The sequence below is a fragment of the Cydia strobilella genome, chromosome 22 (genome assembly GCF_947568885.1).
Source record: "Cydia strobilella chromosome 22, ilCydStro3.1, whole genome shotgun sequence".
Lineage (NCBI taxonomy): Eukaryota > Metazoa > Arthropoda > Insecta > Lepidoptera > Tortricidae > Cydia > Cydia strobilella.
In genome coordinates, this window is record NC_086062.1 from 6,166,360 (window position 1) to 6,193,187 (window position 26,828).

The window sequence follows — 26,828 nt, forward strand, 5'->3', positions numbered from 1 at the left end:
TATTCCTAATCGTTCAGTTAAGTCATATCGTGGAGTTAAATCCAGATATTTATAAAATTTTGACAAAGATACGCCCGTATATATTAGTGTTGATAATATTTAGTATATTTACTTGATATTTCCCAACAATCATTGCAAGATAACATTTAGCCCGCTACGTGTACAAATGTGTCGTTTTCAAGCAAAAGGTACCGCTTTATCGCTTACCATAAGGACGCTCTGACAGGTTAGTCGTATAAAGATACTAGCAAATTTCGTCCTTATGGTAAGCGACAATGTGGTACCTTTTACTTGAAAACGTCACAAATGTATATAACTATTACACTATAGCACATAACTAATTCCATGAAACGCCATTGCATTCAAGCCCAAATAAGCCAGATAGTGCATACAATAAATTCACGATTGTTAATAAAAACTGTGAAACTAATACAAAATGTCCAATTTCCTAAAGACAATGCTTGTACTTCTTATTTAATTTTCTACAAACATTTCCAACTAATTGTCAAAAAGTACGTTAAAAACAGCAACACAAATCAATTAAGTATTTTGTCTGAAAGTTGCAAGTTTCACAGTTTTTGATGTACCAATACACTCACCTAACTATAACCACGCACGCTTACAGGATACCGAAGCTAAAGAAAAAGGGACGGAAGTAACTGCGGCGACGAACGATGTATGATATACTTATAGTTGTTTAGTATTTATTGTTGTTACGTGTGCCCTGTCACACTGGAATGCTGGCCAGAAACAAGTGTTAGTGATATAAAAGTAATACTCTTTCAGTTCAAAAGTACATGTTAACTAAACGTCGACCACATAGAAGCTGTTGACGTCATTCTGCCTTTATAAGGCAGAGAGAATATATTTCCCACATCAGTTTGAACTTTGTTTCAAAGTGATAGGGTTCAATTTTGTATAATTTCTGACACACATGACTAAAAATTTAAAAATCTCCAGGTTCGATTCTTTGCAGGGTCACAATGTGGTGTGAATTGTTCAATCAGACAACTAGTTAGGTTTGACCGCAAAACGTTGCGTCAAGTTTCGATGTGGTTTATTTGCCAGCAATCCGGTAGTGACAGGAGTAGCCCTACAAACTGCTTGTAGTTACTACGATGAACAATATTGAGTTAAGGCTCGAAAACCATTGCAGTAATTATTTTCATAGTTGTAGGAGCAATAAGTGACATTATTTCAGTGAAAGTTAAAAGAGATTCAGTCGAGTTCTATTTTATCTACTTATCGTCAAATTTTAATATATTAATATTGATTAACCCACTTCGATTTCAAAGAAATCAACGTACTTGATGTGACTTGTATTTGTAATTTCTATATTTTAATTTAGACTATGCTTTTGCATTTTTTTTACAAATGTACAGATCATCTTGCCTATTTTGTTTCGTACCATTTAATTTATTTAAAAATAAATCAAGAATTTTACAATTGACGATCGATTTGCTTTGTATAATTTGATACTATTGTTTTGTAATTAATTTATATAAGTTTTAATCAGTGGACTTGCATTTTACATTAAATAAGTATTTGTTTCGTATTATTTACGATTTTGACTACTAGATTTTCTTTGCACAGATTTTTTGTACAGTTTTTTGGAGCATGTCAGATCGAATTTTCGCCTAATCATAGATCTGCTAGTATATTTCTATTTATTCAATCTCACTTTGAACATGTATATACTTAAAGGTTTGCAAATAACGTTACACAGCGCTTTTATGTCACAAAGCGTGTTTATTCCGCTGTTACATACTTTCGAGAAAATTATTAATTTAAAATGGCAGCGCCAACGCGCGATGTCTCTCTGTAAGTTGTTACATAATTTAAGATATTATATGAGACGATTCTCGAACAATCCCTGGTGTTTTTATTTATAGCTTTAATATTAATTTGCTCTGATGTCCGCACGCCACATACCATTGCGAAAACTGCAAAATAAATTATCGTGAAAGAGTAAGAATTGGTGAAAACGACACTTTTCATTTTTTTAGTAGACCACAGACAACTGAAATAATAGACGTACAAAATTAACAATTAACAATAAAATTGTAATAGTTCTCAAGAAACCAGCATCACAAAGCATCAGGAGTTCTGTCGGTGCCACCTATTATAATAGTGACATTTTTAATTTGCCCTACTGTCTCTGGTCAGATGTCTGCAATAAAATAAGAATAGTTTAATTTGCAGTTGTTTATTCCTTTAGCATGTCACATTTTCACGCACAGCTACGTTTGCATTAGCACAATCACTATCGGTAAGTTTTATTTCGATTTCTTTGCATTTTGATTTGCGTGTTCTTGCAGTGGTTCCCAACAGGTGTTTCGTGAAAACCTTAGAGTTTTCAAAGAAATAACACCACAAAACGAACAGCAAATGTTAATAAGGCTTTGAATTTTTAAAAACTGTTTTTATATCACAGATACGAAAATAACAGTTCGATTTGCCCCAATTTGCCAAAAGCAGGATTGGATTGATAGGCCAATTTAACTGAGATTTTAGTACGTATTTGGGATATAAAAACAGCTTATTATAATATATATAATTGTATAATTGAAGTGCTTAATTTGTGAATCGGTTGGGAACCCAGATTTAGTCGAATCAAAGCCTTATTTTGTGTTGTTTTTTCAGTTTTTTCTCCAAGCTACGGCGCAGTCCGTGAAGGCAACCAACAGCATCACTTCGCGGTTTTGAAACGAAAGGCGATTGGCGGATGGATAAAATGTATACTTTAAGTACATTTTTATTAGATAGGGGTATACTGCTTTAGACGTGTTGGCCCTTCCTTCCTGTAAGCTTCTTTAGATCTAAAGAGATGTAAAAAATAATATGTATTTCACTAACAATTTCGGTTAAATTAGTGATAATAATATTATGTTCAGCCATTGTTATCGAGTCAATAAAAGCGAATATAAAATATTAACGAGTGAATTGCAATTTTTTTTTACATAGTTATGGACCCGTAATTAGTCTAAAGTTAATTGATTCCATTGTGTTACGACAATTAGGCAATTTTTATTTAAGTTGTTTTTCACTTTCATGTTTTATCGTATGCTATCGACATAATGTGTATGAATTAAGTACAATAGAATACAATTTACATGGTTAATTTTCGTAATACAAATAAATCAATTAAATTTTGACTAATCACAGCTTCTTAATTAAGTATACGTACAATTTTTTTGCAATTCACTCAAACAATGTTTTCGGTGGTATGGTTACTTGTTAGAATATTCTATCAATAGAGTTTTACATCTATCGTGATAGGTGATAGTTTTCCAAATGGTTTTGTAACATATTAATATTGTACAAAAATGATACAAATGAATTTGGACGGTTTATCGTTGAAGAATTTAAAAATGTAACCTGCCATTGCTTTTTAAATGTTTGAAGTTTTATAGCGTTGAATTTTATAGGATAGATATGGTTTAAGCAGAATCGAATACCTTGCCTTAATCGTCAATAGCAAGGAGATAAAAAGCCACTACATACCAGATACGTAAATCAGCAGGTTATAATGTAAATTTGTAATGTATGGAATTCTACGACACATGTCACATTGTTTGCATTTTGTGACAACGCACGGCGCATTAGCGTTGGATGCATACATTTAAGTAAGGTCATACATTATAACTAAAAGTCGCGTATCTACGTAGGGACTAAAGCCTCTAACGTATTTGATGTGTATGGGCTTTGATGTGTATGGGCCTTAAAAGAATCATTAAAATCGTTAAAAAAAGCTATACAGAATACACACAGCAAATGGTTCACTTTCTCGCAACTTTTATACTTTAATAAGACTACCAGTTGCCTTTACTCCCTCGACAATAGCAATTTATTTCCCGCCTATAAGATTTTAAATTGGTGTCTTGATGTTTTGTTGTATTGTAGTGTGTTAAGTGCACACAAGCGTGCGGTGTGTCACAAGAATGTTATTTGTTCAAATGGGTGCTTGGACGGAGGCCACAACTAAAGTTATCTTTAAATAAATATAATCTTACCCTGGGACAATGCAAGTGTACTCTAGTAATAAATAAGACTAGTAAAGGTTTTTTTATATGTGATTTGTCTGAAAACTCACCGAGCTCACTAGATGGCGTTATAATGTACGTGGATCACAATTATCACAAACCGTTATAAAAATGTGAGGTTTTTAAATTTTCGTGTTCTCGGTCGATAAAGGAGATTTTTAACTGCATTCTTATTGAATAAGAGACTTGTTGTCAGTCAAGAATGAGTTTGCCATTTGCTTGAAAACCATTCACGCCATTTATAACCATAATGCAACTTTGTATGAAGATTTTCAGATCAGTTTCGCTGCAAATTCCTTTTTCTTCTTTAAAACAATTTATTTGAGTATCCCTGCCTCAGCTATTAGGTAGGATTTTTTCATATACTCAAAATTATACTGGCATTGTCCCGCTGTATTTAGTAAAGTAATACTATAGCGTTAAATTCATACTTATCACAGCTCACTACTCTACATATAGCGCACCGATCGTAATCGTTTACTATTTTACGATAAAGCCATTATTTTAGACGGCATGTCATTAAATAGCCGTATCGTTTTATATGATTAGAATGCATTGTCTATCCTCGTAAGGCCCAAGATATAGTTTGGCAAACCTATTTGCCCGTAGAAAAAGAAGCAAAATTCAAAACTTCTATGGGAGATCGAATCTTCGTTTCGATACGGGTTTGTCAGAGTATATTTCAGGCCGTATAAAATAATGCTCAGTGACCTAAAATTTTAACATTTTAGCTAAATTGGATACGATTTATAATAATAAAAATAGTTGTCTTAAAAATAGGCCAGTGGGTCTTACGAGGCTATTGTAATCAGAGACCTTTCGTGCTAATTATTTGCGCCTGAAATGTTAAAACGAATTTTCAATACTATTGCGAACTAAATACACTAGTATTTTTATTTGCATGGTGCCACCATACTATACCACCATACCACATATGGTGGTATTATACCATGCATAGTGCAAAAAAAAAAACAAAAGATACATCTTGGTATCAATGAAAACGCATACCTTTAAGCAACTATAAGTAATAATAATAATCGCTTTGCACCAGTTTCACATTTTGAACTTTTCTCACTTTTAAAATATCATGATTTTTATAAATAATGTAATGCAGCGACATCTCTAGCCAATTTTTGCAACTACAATAATAATATGTATCGGGTTGTACGAGTATGGCGGTAACTCATTGTGGTGCATTAACATTACTTATTCTGTGACGCAAGAGCCGTTAGCGTTGCGAGTTAAGCCTTCAAGCCTTCTGTAAGTAATAGTTGGAACGAAAATGCCACTTTAGTCTTTAGTCGTATATTTTATTTTCTAGGGACCACCCGTAGTTTGCCTCTACGAGTCTTAAAAGGCTTGGCCAAACACAAGGCGGGACGCCGCGCCGCGGTCGCCGCCGCCCATGATAACAGGTTAGCGACGTCAAACAGACTGCGTCCCGCCGGCCCCTTGCGTCCACGCGGCGCTGCGTCATGCCGTGTGTTTGGCCAAGCCTTTAAGACTCGTCCCGAGGCAAACTACGGGCGGTCCCTAGAAAATAAAATATACGACTAAAGACTAAAGTCGGACCACGCTAGTAATAAGTTTCATGCCAAGTGCTACGTGAAGTGTGCAGCTTATAAGGATATGTGTGCGTTCTTACTGCCAAGTTAGCGTGGTCAGTCAATTTGTGTGTTCGTGTGCCGCTTTGGGGTGCCGTGCCGTTGAAAACTTGTTACACATTTTTATAGGCCGAGAGGTCTCGTGTACCGGCCGCGATGCCTATTCATTTAATAATAAAGTAAAATTTTGGAAATACTGTGATGCCAAAATATAATGAAGAATATGTGTAAAGTTAAATAGAGTTTTGTTAATTTATGAATAGAGTTTATCTTCAGTCTATTTATTGCTTTTAGTAATAAATATAATTGCGAAAATGTTATGCTTTTTATTTTACCTGATATTTTCATTACTGGTAATAGGAGGCCAATAGCTATAAGAAGCAGTAAAGCGACTCCCAATGTTATTTTAGCTCAGAAGCGTAATTTAGTCTTTATGAGTAAATACTCAAAGCCACAATTTAAAGGAAAAGCACAGAGCGTGCGTATCTCAAGACAATCGAAAGCGTCTTTTATACAGCAGGGTAATAATAAGGGACAAGTCAGTCTACGACACTCAGACACACAGACAACCTACTCTTAAATAACCGACCAGCAGATGAAATGAGATGTTTTGTTAAGAAATAAAAGTCATGTAATATATTAAATTCCTTTTTATTATTATAATTAATGCTCACTACATAATATCCGAGAGAACTAAAAATCACCAAACGACTCTCAACAATCTGCCAAGAGAGGGCTCTCAGATACTTTGGGCACATAATGCGATCGCCACACTACAGCCTCGAACGTGACATCATACTGGGGCAAGTTGAAGGCAAGCGCGCTAGAGGAAGAGCCCCGGCAAGATGGTCGGATTCCATTAGACAAGCATGTGGTTCCATGCAGAGGGCAGCCCACATAGCCCTTAATCGCGTTAAATGGAGGGATATAGTTCTTGGTCACGATCCTCAGCCATGAGGGAACGACGAAGAAGAAGAAGAACATAATATCCACAAGATACGATTGATACCCAAAGGTATACAGTGGTATCACGTACATTTACATTTAATTTGTGATTGTAAGATAGTTTAGTATATTCAATCTGGTTTAATACTTTTTATCCATTTGATTTAACTTAATACCAGAGAATAAAGTCGATATTGAAAATAACCTTTCAAGTGGCATACGTCTTTTAGAGTTGATGGAATTTCGATTTTATTTTAATTAATCAAATTCAAAATTTAAATGACGTAAATTGCATACGTTAATACTAACATTCATAATATCACTCGTTCTAAAATCACAAAACTATCGAGCCTGTATAAATACAATTCAAAAATATAATCAAAAGTTAATTAGTTATTCGATAAGTGGACCAAATTAAGACACAAAATTTGTGTAATATTCATATTATTTGTGCGAAGGTCCTTTCTACCGCCGATAACAGTCATAAGAAAATTGTATAATTATAAGATCCGCTAAACAATTCGATTACACTAGTTTACAGTACATATGGCGCTACTTTATCGCACTAGTGCGATAATTAGCACATTACGAAACTATGTCGAAAATTTAAAGGGCCATATGCACTGTAAAACGTTGTACGATACATGTGCGAATTGCGAATAGGTAATTCGCAACTCGTGTCGATTTAAAACACTCCCTTCAGTCGTATTTTAATTTATCGCCACTCGTTTCGAATTTCCTATTTTCGCACTTGTATCGTAATGTACTATTATATTTAGAATTCGATACAATAAAGTGACGTTTCAAAATCGTGAAATTACGTTTTCTCTCTCTATCACTTGCATATATTCGAGCGAATGAAGTGGATCGCGGTATACTTTTTAGTTAGTTTTATTTGTATGTTATTGTTCCGTATATTCTGAAGGAACACTACTTTTCATGATGCGTATTTAATATATACTCGTCTCTCGCAGATGAAAACAGGATGGAAGATTAGATAAAAGCATTAGTCTAACATTTGGTATGCACAGCACCAACGATATATTCGGAATGTATGTACATATTCACATTTTAACTTACATATAATATTATAATTAATAAATAAACTCACAAGGCACTCATCTTTGTGTACGTCCGGTATACTATCACATTGTGCTTAAACTTAAAACTATGTTAAATTAAAATAATGTTAATATTTAGTAAATTTCATAGAAAAAATTAAAAATACTGCAACATAAAGAATGCAGACTATGCAAAAATGCCTGAAAATACAGTACATATTGTTGAATAAAATCAAGAGATCTCATAAGTGCACTTTCTGGTAGTTTGCGAAAAAGATATAGACCGTGATTACCTTTTGTATTGTTTATGAGCTCCCGATATTTCGACGCAGTTACATGAATCTTGTCCCCGGTTACATGTATCCCGGTCAATAAAAGTCTAGTGAAACTAACCGTGAATCATTCAAAACTCTTAAAATTGTTTTTCTCAATGGACATTGAAAATACACAAAAACAAAAAAATATTATAATATAAATGTTGTAAATAAATTATAAAACGAAATATACATATTAACACATTCACTGCCAAGAACAAAGGCTAGTTGTGTTCATAATGGGGTGCTTGGCACTGAAAGTGTTAATTTATGTTAATCAATATGCAATAAAATTGTTTCCTTTTGTTTATAATAAACGATACAATACTTAAAAGTACTAAATCCGTCGGTGAAGAGGTAATAATATGTCATAAATCATAATAATGGAAGATGATTTTTATAATAATACCAAATGGTAAATTCTAGTATACGTTTTTTACAATTTATTGACCGTTCTAAGGCTAAAATTCTGCCACGCTTGGCATATATGTAGGTACATTTAGGGCTATCTCCAGATATATTAAATATTTTGACATTTGACACACGAAACACACGAAACTGACCATCAGTAACCCTTCTGTCATTGCAATAAGGTGTACAAAAGGTCAATGAACTGTGTCAATGGCGGTACCGTCGAGGTATTAAATATCGACACGGCTAAACTGCCAAAAATATGTACACAATATCTTAGTGTACCATCAGCGGTAAAAGTGCATGGCGACAATGTACAGTCGCCATCAGATATATCGGAACGGCTAAGGTGCTCACAAATATCTGAACACGCCTCTATTCTCAAGGCGTTAGAGTGCGTGTTCAGATATTGTGAACACCTCGGCCGCTCCGATATATCTGATGGCGACTGTACATTAAGGACCTGTATACATATTATCGGTACTTTGTCCGTGCCGATGTAAAAAAACCCTGAAAAGCCTTCAAATGTCTTCCTACATATTTGGCAAGCATGACAGTATGATGGTCGCCTTCATCGACATCTCTATTGCATAGTAGCCAGAAAGAGGACCAGTTTATCTATAGCCACCAACTCGACCAGCAATAAATATTGGTAACTATATTGAATTGAAGATCTGGCGACAATCGTTATACGATAATCGTAATGTTATCTTAATATCGATCTACAACCATCGATTTGTGAATACACAAAATAAACGAAATAATAAAAACGACAAATGTTTCTTGCGCTCACGGCGGAAAATTAATAATATCAGTTTAAATTCTTTGTTTAAATATATGGCTAAGCCATCAAAGAAATATTTTTGTACGATCGGTTACATATTGTATAACTTAGTTTAGCCTCATTTGCCCGAGCTCCCCTCTCTCACAAATTTTATGCCACTATCACATTCTAAATAATCCGAATCTGTCAATTCCCTTTTAATTATAAGATGCGGAGTCTTTCTCACTCTTCTCTCCTTCAAACATTTCGGTACCATCTCTTTCCTTTCCATAAGATACTGCACTATCACTCTTTCGAAAAACACCGCTATCACAAAATGGAACGCGGCTACAGCTAAAACTATATAACTGAGTAAGATATCATTCGGCATTTTTAGTTGGAGAAATTCCGCTAAGAATTTCGCCGGCGCAACCGTTATGTAAATAGATACAGCGGTCATGATGATTATACTGATCATTAGGTGTTTATTAGTGACTACAGATCTTCTATACGGCGCACCGTGTGAAAACACTATAGGCATAACTATATACTGGAACATCGAAACTGTAAAAATCGCATAATTCTCCCAACACTCATTAGCCTCATCACCCTCATATAAATGCCTCTCATACCACGGGAAGAGCGTCAAAGCGAAATAACTGAAATACTGCGCAACACCAATCAGAATCATCTGGCCGATCAAGGATACCAGAGGTACCAATCCGAGGAGAGACGTCAATGGTGGTATTTTACAAAGTTTACCTCGATAAGCCTCGGTCATGCCGAAAAAGAACGCGAAATTGACAATCATAGCGACATCTATGTATAGGAATTGGAAGTCAGTTAAATTCGAGTCGAAATAATAAAGAAACGCAACCGAGAAGAATTCTGTAAGGGAGTATGCTACCATGAAGTTGAAGACGCCGAAGCTGGTGGTGAGGGCGGCGCGGCCCTCGCGCAGCACGCGCGCCACGCACACGATGTCGGGGTCGGCGGAGGTGAAGGGCGCGGCGACGCTGGACTCGAGCTCGGAGAGCGACACGCCGGTGTGCGCGGCGCGCAGGGCTCCGCAGTCGTTGGCGCCGTCGCCGCACATACCTTCAACAACGGACGGACGTCAAATATATTATACCTTTAAGAGCGCTATTACATTTCGGCGTTGAGCGAGTTTAGGTATTTTACGCGCTGCGGCGGGCTGTGCGAGCTCAGTATGCCGATCCCTTCTACCACGTTTTCCCTCTCGCTCGCACTACAATGATGGATTAAACAATCTTGATCCTTCGTGAAGCATATTGAAAAAAATTATAACGACACTAACTTAAAATCCTAATTATATTTGGTACGAAAATACTAAATCCAGTGCAAATGTAAGTACTTACTTTTGTATTATAAAAGAATTATTTTATACTAGAAATAAATTATACTCGCTTGTTTACATGTTTCGTCATTACATTTGGTACAGGGTACAGGGTAACCGTACAGCTTGGGTAGCGAAACTATTTTAGCTATATGTATGTAGCAGTGTTGGCCGTAATTGTTAATTTTAATTAACCATTGATCAATTGCATTAACCATTAGTTCCGCCATTAACCAATTGCATTAGGCACCAATTGCATTAAAGTTAATTCGAATTAAATTTTTGAGACGTTAATGGCCATTAACTTCAATGGACATTAAAGTTACAAAAAATTAATTAGAATTACTCTCAATTGCATTAACGTTTAATAAAATAAAATTCGTGATATTTTAAAATGAGACAGCAAAATGACCCTGACTGAACCCTGGCAGTAGTAGCAGTACCTACTACCTAGTGGAATTCGGATTTGGTGCAACCATGGTGCAACATAGACATACGCGGTTTTGGTCATTTGAATCGTCAATCTGTCAATTTTGACAGTTTTGACAGATGTGTCAAACTACATTTTCCATCCCATGACTAATTTTGAAGGTCCTATCAAAATCGGACAAGCCGTTTCGATTTGGGATCCAAAAATGTCAAAATGTCACAAAATGTCAATTCTGACAGATTGTATAAATCTACACTTAACAATTTCACTTGGTGCTAAATTCTATCCCAAAAAGATAATTTTCACTGAAAATGACAAAAACTGTCAATCTGTCAAATTTGACTGATATGTCAACCAAACCTTAGCATTAGCTCTATCATGGGTACTGCTCTCCTAAGTGCTCATCAAGACGAGTCGGATGACTAAAACAGCATGTGCCTATGTTGCACCAAACCTTAGATCCACTAGGTACTGCCAGGGTTCAGCATCAGCTCTATCAAAGGGTACTGCTCTCCTAAGTGCTCATCAAGACCAGTCGGATGACCAAAACAATGTGCGCCTATGTTGCACCAAACCTAAGTTCCACTAGGTACTGCCAGGGTTCATAAGAGGATGAGTAATACATACTCAAAACTTATACAAGTTCAGTCTTAGTTATATCGGAGCATCGTTTATAATGGCGTAAGCGCCATCGACAATAAGGTCCCTTTTTATAGGAAATACCACATTTTATTCTGTTTTTAGTATTTGTTGTTATAGCGAATATAGCGGCAACAGAAATACATCATCTGTGAAAATTTCAACTGTCTAGCTATCACGCGGTTCATGACATACAGCCTGGTGACAGACGGACAGACAGACAGACAGCGGAGTCCTAGTAATTGGGTCCCGTGTTTACCCTTTGGGTACGGAACCCTAAAAACACACAGGACCCGGGGTATGTCCTTAAACTACGTCCGGACCCGGGTATGTCCTTAAAGTACGTCCAAAAGAGAGGTATGGGCACTGTGAATGTCATCTCGCTTTGTGTGGTAGGGCACAACACAGCGAATGTCATTCCAGATCTAGAGCAGAGCCCAACTGGGGAAGTACCTCCACCTTACAGAAAACCGCAGCCAAATAACACTAGACCCTAATCATAGTGTTGTGTTCCTGCCGGTGAGTAAGGTTGCCAGAGCTCAACGAGGGTGCGGTGTGTTGACGACGGGGGACCTACGGAACTCACGGTACTGCATTTGGTCTGTATGGACGCGGCGTACAGGTGCGGCGATCAGGGAGACCCGGTGAAACGGCTGTCCGCTGGCCGCCCGCAGGTCAGTAGGGTTCCCGAACCCAGGGATTACTTAATCTCCGCCCTGGGAGGCTGAACCACCAACCTCGCGTAAAATCCTTGATGTAGTAGTCGTGCCGGAGAAGGAGACCGGAGTGGACCCGGCTGCTGCACCAGGGGGGGACCGGGGGCCCTTCCGTACGCCGTGCCTGTGAACCGCACTACCCTACATATTCCTTTGGCAGATCTGTTCTGTTCTCTTGTCCCTTAAGCCGTCAACGCCCCGAACCCTCTTTGTACACTCAACAACAACAACACATGGCAAATAAGGGTAAAAAAAGAAATGGTTTCTCAGCGGCATCCCCTTCCACACAAGTGGACTTCTGCAATATCAGGGGATTACACTCAAATTTGAGCGCAGTCCATTACCACCTGGAATCTGCGCAGCCGACCATCCTATTTCTAACGGAGACGCAGATATCCTGCCCGGCGGACACTGCATACCTACTATATCCCGGCTATACACTTGAACACAAGTTCATGAGACGCGCTGGTGTATGCATGTATGCCCGGCAGGAGGTCTGCTGTCGCCGCCTCCATGCCTTTGAAGACAGGGACCTGTCAGTTCTGTGGGTGCGTGTGGACTACAGCGGCCACACTCGTGTCTACGCGTGCCTGTACAGGTCTCATAGCGGAAACACGGAGACAACCCGGCTCTTCGAGCACCTGCAATCGACGACTGACAAACTTCTAGAGCAGTACCCTTCCGCAGAGCTGGTGATTTTAGGGGACTTTAATGCCCACCACGTTGAGTGGCTTGGTTCCCGGTCCACCGACCACGCGGGGAGGTCTGCTCACGAATTTTCTCTGGCCTATGGATTCTCGCAACTGGTACATTCTCCCACGAGAATACCAGACATCGAGGATCATACTAGCTCTTTACTGGACCTCCTGCTGACTACACGTCCGGACGGATATTCCATCTCAGTGAATGCACCTCTCGGTTCGTCCGATCACTGCCTCGTCCGGACACAGGCGCCTTGCGCGCGGCCCGATCCACCACGGCCAACTAGCTCGCGACGCGTGTGGCAATATAAATCAGCAGATTGGGACGGACTGCGTGAATTCTACGCTTCGTACCCATGGAGGCAGCTCTGCTTCACATCAGAAGATCCTGACTCCTGCGCAGCCAATGTTGCCGAGACCATACTGCTGGGAATGGATTGTTTCATTCCCAACACGGTAATAGCAGCGGGAGCAAAGCGACGACCTTGGTTTAATCGGCCTTGTAAAGAGGCTACAGTTCGCAAGCAAGCCGCTTACAGGGCTTGGACCAAGGCCGTAGCTAATAAGGATCCGAACGTTTCTGATGTGAAACGCGACTTAAACGCTGCCTCGAGGTCCAGTAAAAAAGCCATTGCCAGGGCTAAATACGATTTCGTCGGCAGAATTGGCGACAAGCTAGCGGGCTATCCCTCTGGGAGTCGCGCGTTCTGGTCGCTCGCCAAAGCTGCCGAGGGAAATTTTTGTCAGTCGTCTTTACCACCTCTGCGAAAAGCTGATGGTGATCTGGCCCACAGTGCAAAAGAGAAAGCCGATCTTCTTGGTACTCTTTTTGCCTCGAACTCGACCTTGAACGACGACGGTAGCGCCGTGCCGCCCACCATCCCGCGGTGTGCATACTCCATGCCCGAAATCTCATTCACGCAGAGGGATATTCGGCGGGAGTTGCTATCCCTAAACGTTCATAAGTCGAGCGGGCCAGACGGCATTCCAGCACTTGTGCTTAAGCAGTGTGCTCCTGAGTTATGTTCCGTGTTGGCGCGTCTCTTCACACTCTCTAGCAACAAACGGCATGTTCCATCTTCGTGGAAGACGGCCCTTGTGCACCCTGTGCCTAAAAAGGGCGACAGATCGGACCCATCGAATTACAGGCCTATCGCTATTACCTCCCTTCTCTCTACGGTCATGGAGCGTATAATCAACGCAAAGCTCCTGAGATACCTAGAAGAACACGACCTGATCAGCGACCGTCAGTATGGTTTTCGCCACGGTCGCTCGACTGGTGATCTTCTAGTGTATCTCACTCACCGCTGGGCATCAGCCATTGAGAGTCAAGGTGAGGCATTGGCAGTTAGCCTAGATATAGCGAAGGCGTTCGATCGGGTCTGGCATCGGGGTCTCCTGTCGAAATTACCATCTTATGGATTGCCGGAGGGACTATGCAAATGGATCGCTAGCTTTTTGTCTGGCAGACGCATACGAGCCGTAGTAGACGGAAGCTGCTCCAATAGCATGGACATTAACGCTGGCGTTCCGCAAGGCTCTGTGCTATCCCCAACGCTGTTTTTGCTGCACATCAATGACATGTTGTCTATCGACGACATTCATTGCTATGCAGACGACAGTACTGGGGATGCCTATTACGCAGGCCGTGCCAACATCCCTCGTTCCGTGGTGCTAGAGAGTCGTGAAAAGCTTGTGTCGGATATTGAGGGCACTCTATCCAGAGTTTCGGTGTGGGGCCGGGACAATTTAGTGCGATTCAACCCCACCAAGACACAAGTTTGCGCGTTTACCGCTAAGAAAACCCCATTTACTGTGGTCCCACAGTTCGAAGGCACAGCCCTTACCATGTCAGGGAGTATTGGGATCCTCGGTGTCGACATCTCCAGTGACGTCCAATTCCGTAGCCACCTGGAAGGGAAGGCTGATCTGGCATCCAAAAAACTCGGTGTGCTCAATAAAGCACGGCGATACTTTACTCCGGGGCAAAGACTGCTGCTATATAAATCGCAAGTCAGACCCCATATGGAGTACTGCTGTCACCTTTGGGCAGGAGCACCTGGATGCCAGCTTGGACCCTTCGACTCAGTCCAAAGGCGCGCTGTACGAATCGTCGACGATCCCAAACTCACAAGCGGTATCGAACCTTTAAGTCTAAGGAGAGACTTCGCCTCCTTGTGTGTGTTCTACCGCTTGTACAATGGGCTGTGCTCTGAAGAATTGTTTGACATGATGCCAACGGCCGCTTTCTATCACCGCACCGCTCGCCATCGGCAGGGTGTTCAACCTCACACCCTAGCACCTAAATGGTCGCGTACTGTGCGGTTTAAGAGGAATTTCCTCCCGCGTACGCTTCGGCTGTGGAATGAGCTCCCTGCCGAGGTTTTCCCGAGGGGCTACAGTATGGGGTTCTTCAAAAAAGGAGTGTACAGGTTTTTAAAGGGTCGGCAACGCGCGTGTAATATCTCTGGTGTTGCAGGCGTTCATAGGCTACGGTAACTGCTTACCATCAGGCGGGTCGTATGCTTGATTGCCACCGACGTGGTATAAAAAAAAAAAAAAAAAAAAAAACAGAATAAAATAGCCGTATAAAATACCGTTTTGTGCGTAATAGTACGGAACCCTTTGTGCGCGAGTCCGACTCGCACTTGGCTGTTTTTTTTTAAATTTACTACCTATAAAATGTCAGGTCATTTCAAATATTTTTAATGTTGTTCGGAAGTTTGTTATGTTACTATACTATAAAAACAAATACAGTACTCGGATCAAAGTTTCTCAGTCGCAGTTTACACGCACACAGTATAGCGTTTTACACGGCGCCTGCCGCACACAACAATAAAAAACCTCGTTGTCGCCGTCGAAAACGTGCGGAGCCGACCGACACAGGTCCGACCTCTTCAAGCTCTGCCGCGGTACTGAGATCGCGGGCGCGCGTCATCGATGATATAGAGTAGTTTTCAAAAAATTGCCAAAAAATTTAAGTAGAATTTGATAAACACAAATGTATACCAACAGTATAAGCAAACGTTGTAGATTGCTCGAGTATAAAGGAATTTACACTTGTTTCGAAGAGAAAATTCAATTCGTTTTACATTGATTTTCTCTTTCTCAAAAGCATGTAGGAAGAATATCATTCGATATTCCTAAAGTACAGGATATTAGTAATACAATATATGGATATGGATAATAGCAGAGTAAACTTCTCAAAATTTACAAATAAGAGCTCACAATTCAGTGCTTCACGCGGTTTTTCGTAAACGACCGTCAGAAAAAAGATCATTACTAATTTAATTAGTCCTTTTTCTAATATGTACAACGATATTCCTAAAGAGAAGAAGACGCTCTTACTCTTTGTTTCTAATAATGAGCGTAAAATCTTAAATGTTGTCGGTAATATCATCAATTTTACATTATTTCGACTTTTCTTGTAAGAACGCTCTTAAACGAGCAATTCTTGTATATATATATTTATCTATATATATACATATATTTACTTATTTATTTTTGGGGGAGGCCTATGTCCAGCAGTGGACGTCTATCGGCCGACATGATGATGATGATGATACATATATTTATATATTTCGGGGATCTCGGAAACGGCTCTAGCGATTTCGATGAAATTTGCTATATGGGGGTTTTCGGGGGCGAATAATCGATCTAGCTACGTTTTTTCTCTGGGAAAACGCGCATTTTTGAGTCTATGTTTTCCGTCGCCCAGATATTAAGAACATAATAACACCGAAGCTCGGAAACCGATATTTATTCAAACAGTTTTCATGTGATTGACATACAAGTAAATCCACGACACTTTGTCAAGAAAAGTTCGAAGCGAAACCGATATAGTAATTCCGAGCCTTGAATGACGCAAAGGTTAGGTTTTAACATCATTCTATAATGGGGCTGTTTGCGTATAGGTTTGACTGCCCCATTTATGACAAATGGAGGCAAATAATGCTTGGGCTTGTGTAAATTTTTATTTTGTGAATTATTATTATTATTTTTGTAATTATTAATTTATGTAGTATTTATTTGCATTTTCTTTTAATCAATAAGGATTTAATTGTTATTACTTGTTGTAAATACTAATATAGAGTAAGGCATTGTTACTAACAACATTTTTATGGGCCCCAGGCCTGAAATAAACGAATATTTAATTTAATTTTTTATAATGCCAGCAATGCGGCTCTCGAATAAATAAATAATGAACTTTCAGTTGCATACTTAGATTTAAATACACCGCTTACATCTTTCTATTTTTACTGCAAATATTTTTTGTAGGGAATGCCGCATGATGGGGTAATTTTTGCATCATATTTTGTGTAAATAAAGTAAAAATGAAAATAAATAAATACTCACCGACGTAGTACCCCAGCGCCTGATACTCGGTGACGAGTTGTTGTTTCTGGTCGGAGGTCATGCGCGCGAACACGGCGCCGCGCTCGATCACGCGCGCCACCTGCTGCGGGTAGTGCTCGCGTAACACCTGCATTAATAAACAACATTTTACACCAAATGTTTTTAATGAGATCCCGTTGTTTGACATAATCACAAAAAATAATAGAGAATATATAGGATAACACTGAACTGACAACTTCAAAAATCTGGAAGGGGACAGATGTTATTAAAGGCTCTCCTTATAGTCCCTTTCCTCGTCCTTGTTCTATACTCTATAGGTATAGGAAGGGTATAGGATATATGTATAGAGTTGGTCTGTCATAGTAAATTTTTTAGTCACAGAAAATTTACTGCCATCTATCGACACACGATTAAAACTAAAAATGTTATTAAATTAAATGTTATGACCCATGCTCTTTCACTGATATGTGTTAAAATTAATAAATAACAAACGAAACCGTGAACGCCATCTAAACGGGAATAGGCCAAAGGTTGGTATTGGTGCGCCATCTGTGCGAGAATCAAAATCTTATACGGAGTTATATAGGTCTTTGACATAATTATTGAGTCATAATGTAATGATTGTCAGATTATCATAAGTCATAATTCTTAAACCGGTAACATTTTAGGATTTTCGTAAGGTTATCCTGTAGATAGGTTAGTTTAGGTTTGTTTTACGGCAAGCCTCAAAAGTTACGCGTTGCTGAGAAAAACAAATTATGACTAACGACAATTCGGACAAACAATACATTATAATTTAAAATTTTATAAGAAACAATAGAGACCCGTTCTTAATGTGCCAAACCAGCTTGCTTGACACCCCTTTTCCAGGCATAGTACGATTTATCGACCACATACGCGCCAATATAATTTCAACTTTAGCATTCCGATTTAAAGTTCAAACTAGATTGCACTGTTGGGAAATGTGACGTCTTCAAATGAATCATCAAAGCTGAATTAATTGAAATATATTTGGATTTTTTGGGAAGACCCTGTGGATTAGTGCGGCCTGGAAAATGGTTAAGACAACTACTGTTAAAAATGTAATGAATAGCATTACAACTGCACAAGTCATTTCACCTTCCACGTGTCTCCATTCATGACAACCTTGTAGTTAGGGTCTTCAGCCGGGGCTTCTGAGTCAGTCAGGGCGCTACGGGAGGAGCCACGGCCGCTGTCCACGGAGCGCCAGGATCTAGTTAGCGCAGTTCGTCTTCCTATAGGGGCCTAAGAAAAAGACAATTTAATATTAATATCGTTAACATTTTCACCACCACATTAGACACAGAACGAGCGCGAAGCATTACAGTTTCCGTTTGGGCAATTATGCTTTGGTGCGTCTGTCTAGCTCAGTGGTTCCTAACCTTTTCAGTACTGTCACCCCTTTGACTAACTAGGGAACTCGATTTTACCCCTCCTCCATAATCATTAATATGCTTTCTTATAAATAGGTCTTTGTTATCTTTGATTTTGAACCCCGTAAAATGCCAGTTTTACCCCCACGGGCCACGGGAGTAATTACAGGAACCGCTGGTCTAGCTGTTCCGCTGCACAGGTCGCATTTTTCAACCAATAGGGAGTATTACTGCAATGTTCTGACATCAGAGTGCAGCTCTAGCGCACGCCTACGCCTTAAACAGCTTTTTGACAAGTTTTCACAGATACTTGTTGCGAATAAATATGACATTGATGTATCGAGGCGGTTTGTTTACAGGGACCTACCGCGATCCGCATAAATTAAAATTTCGTTATCTGCTTCTCAATCGCTCGAATATGCAACAGTGACAGAGACGCAGATAACGAAGTTTCGACTTTCATATTTCTCAGTTGACCATCTGAATGTGCTTGTGGCTCCCCCTACGCAGTTTTGTGTAATATTCCCTATCCTGGTGAAATTTTGTAAACAAGTTTGATTTGAAATTCCTTTACATTAGCATTATACAGTAAGTACAGTATTCATGATGCTTCATTTCGTACCCCATGCCTGGAGCTCTCGCAGCAGACGACAGGAACGAGACCGCTGCTCTCGACGCAGAGATGGACCACGCGCTCCCCCGGAGCTAAAATGCCGCATTCTTTGGCCACGCTCACAGCTGTGTGGATGTTATCCCCTGGCAAAATCGTAGTTGTTGAATTATGTTGCTGTCTTTTACAGAATCTGAGATTTTTTAAAACGAAAACTTCAAAAACATTAATCAGAAAATAAATAGATAACACGAGGGTTTTCTGTAGTATGGAATTCTTTAAAAGAGAGTGTACAGAGGGAACGCGCATTAACACCTCTGGAGTTGCAGGATACGGTGACCACATATTCTCTCAGGCGGGTCATATGTTTGTTTTCCACCAACATGGTATAAAATTAAATAGATAATGCATATCAAAAGTTTCAAATGGCTATTCTTATTATATCACACTAAACTAGCGCAAAAACCTCGAGCGTTCTTGCAAAAGTTCAATGCTGATAAAAAGCTAAAAAAATAATTAAATAGTCGTTGCGTAAGCGTATCGTAGATTCACCTCGCTGACGTCAACTGATAGCTAATTTTACAACACTTTGTATAAGCATCGGTGGTTCAGTGGTAGAATGCTCGCCTGCCACGCGGGCGGCCCGGGTTCGATTCCCGGCCGATGCATGCTTTTTTTGATTTTTATAATTTTATAGAAATTTTGCTAGTACAGCGAAATTATTATTATTACGATACATATTATTATATATAAATAAATATTACAGAATAATGTTCCCCGAAGCCGCGTCTGTTTCTGTGTCTGTATGTTCGCGATAAACTCGAAAACTACTGAACGGATTTTCATGCGTTTTTCACCTACCAATAGAGCGATTCTTGAGGAAGGTTTAGGTATATAATTTTTTAAGATTTACCCGAGCGAAGCCGGGGCGGGTCGTTATATAATATATTAAAATATAATGACTGATATATTTTCATCCTCGACTGGAAAAGTGGTTTTAACACGTTAGTAAAAGAAAAGTTTTTAGGTAGAAAGGTACCACATTGTCGATAGTCAACGAGGGCCTTTATTGAAAACCAACACTATAATACCTTTTGCCTACAAACTTCACCAAAAAAATAATTACCAGTAATCATGACGACCAGTATGTTGGCCTCTTTGAGCTCACGGATGATGGGGGTTGTGGCCGGCTTCAAACGGTTCTCCATTATGACCAGGCCGAGAAATTCCAGCTCGCATTCTACCTGTGTATGAAACGGACGTGATTTTTTAGTACCTATCTAGATGGAACAAAAAAAATGTTTGAAATTAAGGATTAACCTCTCGAAAGCCGGAACGCGGGCCCACGCCAGGAGGCATTGAACTCCAATTATTAATTAATTGGAATTCAATACCTACTGCGCGGATCCACGTTCCGGCGTTCGAGAGGTTAAGGATTTAAATTCATAAAGAACCTTTCTGAGAATATGAATGTAAATCACGACAAATATAAAGACGAATCAATAGACATATTTATTAGTCGTTCAATGCTATAATGAAAAAAAAAACTATACGAATTTATTTTAGGTACATACATAAATTAAATAAACTACTGTAATTCATAACCCATGATTTCAGCTTGGGCGCAGCGGGGTAAAAAATAAAATAATAAATTGGCGTAATTATTGTTTTTTCTTTGAATTCCATACTAGTAGTATTATAAATGCGCAAGTCTGTCTATCTGTCTGTGTGTTACATCTTCACGCTTAAAACGCTCAACCGATTTAACTGAAATTTGGCATAGAGATAATTTGAGTCCCGGGGAAGGACATAGGATAGTTTTTATGTCGAAAATCATCCCTAAAGAGAGTGAAAAGAGGGGTGAAATTGAGGAATTTAATAAGTTGCCTGATAATTGATGTCAAGCAATTCCTAAGCTTATGCCTAAATTGAATTATTGCTATTACACTTTCTCCAGGCGCTAAACTTACTCTAACTGCTGTTACTGATTCCACGCAAACGAAATCGCGGGCTTTTGCGGGTTTTTTTTGCTAGCTTTTGCTACTTTCATATAATGTATCCATTTTTCATAGTGGCTGATTGCTATTAGGTCTAATTTTATTAACCACTACAATGCTACGTTCTAGACTGATATCTAACCTCATCTCTGGTCATCTTCTGCAGCTCCCTGTGTGTTTTCTCGAGCATGCGCGTGCCTACTGCGATCACGCGGTACCCTTTTTCCGCGTAGAAATGGAGGATCTCATCCAGGTCTTCGGGTACTGAAACCAAAAAAGCAGTTATATTATTAAATAAAATAGTTAAATTAGATAAAGAAATAATTGTTCTGTTAAAAGAACGTATAAATCAGCACTGTCGAAAATGTGTCCAAAGAAATTAAGATGACAAAAACGCTCTTATATTGACCTGAAAATTGTCTGCGGGGGGTCAACTATTTTTTGCAGCAGGCTAGAGCCGGACCACGCTAAGTTTTCATGCCAAGTGCTACGTCAAATATGGAGCTTATAGGGATACTACTTAGCCTAGACAAGTAGGCTAAGTAACAATCATACCTAGACTCTGGCCACGCTAACTTTGCATAAACTTGACAGTAAGAATGCCATAGATCACTATAAGTACCTTGTAAAAAAAACGGACAAGTGCGAGTCGAACTTTACTTTACTTTTCGTTGTTTACTTAAACATACCTGTTTCTTTCTTGGAGAGCGTCCGGATCATCTCGGGCGCGCCCTTGCAGTACACCCTGAGGACATCTTCGCCCAATATTCTGGCTACTACCGAAGCACGTTGGAGGGACGACACGAATTGGTGTTGCTGCACTATTCCCACTTCTAGAGGCAGCTGAAAAAAAAACGCTGTTTAGTAAAGACCCATCAGTCTACATATATACAAATAAATAAATATTTTGCCGTAATACAGTGTAAACCAGTACGGAGGATAGCTTGCTTTTGTTATGATTTCGTGGTTGGTCCCATAGTTAAAGTTGCTTAGTATAATCCCAAAACCTCCCTGGCAACGGGAAAGCACTTATTTTTTAGCCACCGTGTATTAACAAACTTACATGCACATCATCAACATTGATATTAGCAGTTCTAGACGGTCGTACAATAGTTGGTGTCAACAGTTCGTAGTTGGTAGTTTCGGGCACCGCGGGCTCCTCCAACGTCCAACCGGTCGATTCGAACATCTGGAACACGATTAAAAATACTTGAATAACATTTACAAATAGGTACATGTTTCCTAGTGTTGAATGATTGACGAAATACCAGAGCTCGAATCTTTATAAGGCAGAGGGAATATATTTCCCATATGATTGTGAACTTTAAGTCAAAGTGATGGGGTTCAATTTTGCATCATCCCTGACACCGTTATAAAGTGTCAAAGTTATTGCTTTTTTTATGTCTTTGAAGTCAGACATAGACTTTATGGCCCCTCTACACGATCGCCCAATGTAGGCCAATCTAAGTAACGCATTTATGCATTAGAGGGAGTAAGTGATGTCGCTATCTCATTCCACCTCATAGCTGCGGCCCGATTGGATTGGCCTACGTTGGGCGATCGTGTAGAGGAGCCATTAGAGGATCTGGCGGACGCAGTTATTAATTTCTCGCTGATAGCCTAAAGGCCGCTTCCCCACTTGGCGGCGCGGTATCGGTGCAGTACGCAGTATTTTTTACTGATGGGCGCGGAGTCGCTGGCTCGCCAATCAGGAAGAAATATTCAATTCAATTCAATTCAATATATTCTTTATTCAAATAGGCCTAGCAACAAGCACTTTTAAATTGTCAAGTTTTAAATATTACCTTAATCTAAATATCAGAGCAATTTATTGATGCAGTTATTATTATTCTTAAAAACATTGAATTATTATAGATATGTCAAACTTAATAATAAGAATTCACAAAAGGATCGTCAATCATTAAAATTGTATAAAAAATACTAGTCTAGAAACTTTTAATTTTATGGAGCCGAGTGAAGGGTACTGCAAGCTTATGCTTATTTCTAGTATTAATGTTATGTGTGTCACAGTTTTTCTTAAAACTGGCAATGTTTTTATGTACATACAAAATATTCTCATAAATGTATTGACAGTGCACTGTCATTATGTCAATTTCCTTAAATTTATCTCTAAGTGAGTCACTAAGGTTCATTTTATATATTGCTCGAATAGCCGAATGGTATTTATCTCTGAAGCACCACCCCACAGTCAAATACCATATGACATAACGCTATGGAAGTAACTAAAATATACTAATCGAGCTGTTTTCACATCAGTTAACTGACAGATTTTGCTCACTGCAAAAGCTGCAGAACTCAGTCTATTCGAAAGAGTATCAATATGGGGACCCCATTGGAGTTTAGAATCTAAAGTTATACCAAGAAAAACTGTACTATCAACCAATTCCAATTCCTCGTCCTTCACAATGACACTTGTTTGCACAAGCCTTACGTTACTACTAGTGACAAACTCAATACATTTAGTCTTTTTCTCATTTAGCAATAAGTTATTAACATTGAACCAATTTACTACTTCTGAAATATCATCGTTTACATCACTGTAAGCTTGTTGCTGTCTTTTGACTTTGAAAATAAGTGAGGTATCGTCTGCAAACAATACTATGTCATGGTGGGTCTTTACAAGGTATGGCAGGTCATTAATGTAGATAAGGAAAGGATAATCTGCGTACTGCACCGATACCGCGCCGCCAAGTGGGGAAGCGGCCAAAGTCGGACTGAGATTTAAAACTGTATGGTACCTTAAGGTCCAGCGGGTCCCCGGCTAGCTCCCCGTTGAGTAAGGTGAGGCTGTGGCAGGCCGCCATGCCGAGCTTGAGGTCGTGCAGGTCGTTCAGCTGTCGCGGGTCCCTACAGGGAATGTACCTTAAGGTCCAGCGGGTCCCCGGCTAGCTCCCCGTTGAGTAAGGTGAGGCTGTGGCAGGCCGCCATGCCGAGCTTGAGGTCGTGCAGGTCGTTCAGCTGTCGCGGGTCCCTACAGGGAATGTACCTTAAGGTCCAGCGGGTCCCCGGCTAGCTCCCCGTTGAGTAAGGTGAGGCTGTGGCAGGCCGCCATGCCGAGCTTGAGGTCGTGCAGGTCGTTCAGCTGTCGCGGGTCCCTACAGGGAATGTACCTTAAGGTCCAGCGGGTCCCCGGCTAGCTCCCCGTTGAGTAAGGTGAGGCTGTGGCAGGCCGCCATGCCGAGCTTGAGGTCGTGCAGGTCGTTCAGCTGTCGCGGGTCCCTACAGGGAATGTACCTTAAGGTCCAGCGGGTCCCCGGCTAGCTCCCCGTTGAGTAAGGTGAGGCTGTGGCAGGCCGCCATGCCGAGCTTGAGGTCGTGCAGGTCGTTCAGCTGTCGCGGGTCCCTACAGGGAATGTACCTTAAGGTCCAGCGGGTCCCCGGCTAGCTCCCCGTTGAGTAAGGTGAGGCTGTGGCAGGCCGCCATGCCGAGCTTGAGGTCGTGCAGGTCGTTCAGCTGTCGCGGGTCCCTACAGGGAATGTACCTTAAGGTCCAGCGGGTCCCCGGCTAGCTCCCCGTTGAGTAAGGTGAGGCTGTGGCAGGCCGCCATGCCGAGCTTGAGGTCGTGCAGGTCGTTCAGCTGTCGCGGGTCCCTACAGGGAATGTACCTTAAGGTCCAGCGGGTCCCCGGCTAGCTCCCCGTTGAGTAAGGTGAGGCTGTGGCAGGCCGCCATGCCGAGCTTGAGGTCGTGCAGGTCGTTCAGCTGTCGCGGGTCCCTACAGGGAATGTACCTTAAGGTCCAGCGGGTCCCCGGCTAGCTCCCCGTTGAGTAAGGTGAGGCTGTGGCAGGCCGCCATGCCGAGCTTGAGGTCGTGCAGGTCGTTCAGCTGTCGCGGGTCCCTACAGGGAATGTACCTTAAGGTCCAGCGGGTCCCCGGCTAGCTCCCCGTTGAGTAAGGTGAGGCTGTGGCAGGCCGCCATGCCGAGCTTGAGGTCGTGCAGGTCGTTCAGCTGTCGCGGGTCCCTACAGGGAATGTACCTTAAGGTCCAGCGGGTCCCCGGCTAGCTCCCCGTTGAGTAAGGTGAGGCTGTGGCAGGCCGCCATGCCGAGCTTGAGGTCGTGCAGGTCGTTCAGCTGTCGCGGGTCCCTACAGGGAATGTACCTTAAGGTCCAGCGGGTCCCCGGCTAGCTCCCCGTTGAGTAAGGTGAGGCTGTGGCAGGCCGCCATGCCGAGCTTGAGGTCGTGCAGGTCGTTCAGCTGTCGCGGGTCCCTACAGGGAATGTACCTTAAGGTCCAGCGGGTCCCCGGCTAGCTCCCCGTTGAGTAAGGTGAGGCTGTGGCAGGCCGCCATGCCGAGCTTGAGGTCGTGCAGGTCGTTCAGCTGTCGCGGGTCTCGCAGCGGGCGGGAGAGCCGCGGGGGGGCGACGGCGGCGCTCACGGGGATGGCGCCCCACATGTCCAGGCCGTCTTCCGTCAGGGTGCCCGTCTGTAATAAACTCATTATTTCAAAGGCCTGACACTCTTTGATAGAAAAAGATAGTCTTATTGCGATTCCTATAACAGGAATGAGAAAACAGTACCATTCATCGACCGGGTGGCATCATAGGTAGGCGATGGCGAAATACCGAAATTTATAAGTGAAAGAGAAAAAATCCTATGCTGCCCAAATTTTATATGAATATTCTTTCTCTTACCCCCGGTCGCTCGGTGGCGCGTCTATAACTACTTGTATACTATACTATGTCTATGAATGATTTAGTTTCGATTGTTATTTAGCTTTTTGATTGCCAAAGACGACAACTGAAGCGCGCGGCTACAAACAAATATCAACCTTCGTGCATTGCGACAAGGTTCAGGATGACTCGCCGCACACGATAGGCGTGGCGTTTAAAGGGTTTTAATGTGTGATTGGTTTTCTCAAGCTAGGGCAGAGTAAATTCAAGAGAAGAAATAGTTCGGATATAGAAATAACATTATTTGTAAGGTAATTAAATCTTTACATAATTCCATCCATGTGGAATTGAAAATTAATTTTATTAATTTTTGGACAAAAACCTTAAAAGGAAAAACATTGTGAGTATTTTTGTTATATATAGGATTTTGAATGTTTCATCTTTGGGTATATCTTTTCTGTAATTTTATTATTGTAAGTTCTAAGCTGCAACGGGAAGACTAGTACAAAAAAATCTAATAAATAAACTGCTTACAGACATACAAGTTTACACTCCTCTTTTCTTCATGTAAATACGCTTATAGAAATAGAAATAATTCATTCGTGAGCACAAACACAAAATAGAAAATTAAACAAAACAGAGAAACATAAAAAACAGAAAATGCCACGAAATGGTCTCACCACTCTCACCTCAGCATGTTGCTCAGCTTATGCTTAATATATAATATTGGTAACTCGTGATCACCTTGACCCTCGCGATACAGGCCATGCCTAGTGCGGGGTATGTGCCTTTGTTAAATTACGTTTAATGTAAAATAAAGATATATTTTTCATATAAATTTTAGTTTTTTTT

At 40.6% G+C, this 26,828-nt stretch overlaps 2 protein-coding genes and 1 non-coding gene across 3 annotated transcripts in view; 2 read left to right on the forward strand and 1 right to left on the reverse strand.

Annotated features, from left to right (window-relative positions):
- LOC134751453 (ankyrin-1-like) overlaps nucleotides 1-2,935 on the forward strand; it is a 111,077-nt gene extending 108,142 nt beyond the window's left edge. Inside the window, exons 35-36 of the mRNA XM_063686861.1 lie at nucleotides 626-676; nucleotides 2,644-2,935. Of these exons, the coding sequence (XP_063542931.1) occupies nucleotides 626-659 (34 nt within the window). The 3' untranslated portion in view covers nucleotides 660-676; nucleotides 2,644-2,935. The remainder of the gene's footprint in view (nucleotides 1-625; nucleotides 677-2,643) is intronic.
- Nucleotides 2,936-9,140: 6,205 nt separating this feature from the next.
- LOC134751405 (polyamine-transporting ATPase 13A3-like) lies at nucleotides 9,141-24,204 on the reverse strand. The gene is made up of 9 exons (XM_063686799.1): nucleotides 24,101-24,204; nucleotides 22,405-22,530; nucleotides 22,031-22,184; nucleotides 21,484-21,605; nucleotides 20,471-20,588; nucleotides 19,357-19,490; nucleotides 18,460-18,606; nucleotides 17,341-17,467; nucleotides 9,141-10,239 (listed from the first exon to the last, which is right to left on the reverse strand). The coding sequence occupies exons 1-9, from the start codon at nucleotides 24,164-24,166 to the stop codon at nucleotides 9,281-9,283; spliced, it is 1,953 nt and encodes a 650-aa protein (XP_063542869.1). The 5' UTR covers nucleotides 24,167-24,204; the 3' UTR covers nucleotides 9,141-9,280.
- Trnag-gcc (transfer RNA glycine (anticodon GCC)) lies at nucleotides 19,942-20,012 on the forward strand. Its single transcript has one exon. It is a non-coding gene; the product is annotated as a tRNA-Gly (tRNA).
- Nucleotides 24,205-26,828: the final 2,624 nt, after the last annotated feature.

Excerpts from the sequence above, each read along its gene's own strand:
- LOC134751405 (XM_063686799.1), bottom strand. The coding sequence starts at position 24,166 with ATGGCGGCCTGCCACAGCCTCACCTTACTCAACGGGGAGCTAGCCGGG. Across the intron at positions 22,531-24,100 it reads GGGACCCGCTGGACCTTAAG|ATGTTCGAATCGACCGGTTG; the intron begins GTACCATACAGT and ends ATCGTGTTCCAG. Across the intron at positions 10,240-17,340 it reads GGCGCTGGGGTACTACGTCG|GTATGTGCGGCGACGGCGCC; the intron begins GTGAGTATTTAT and ends CCGTTGTTGAAG.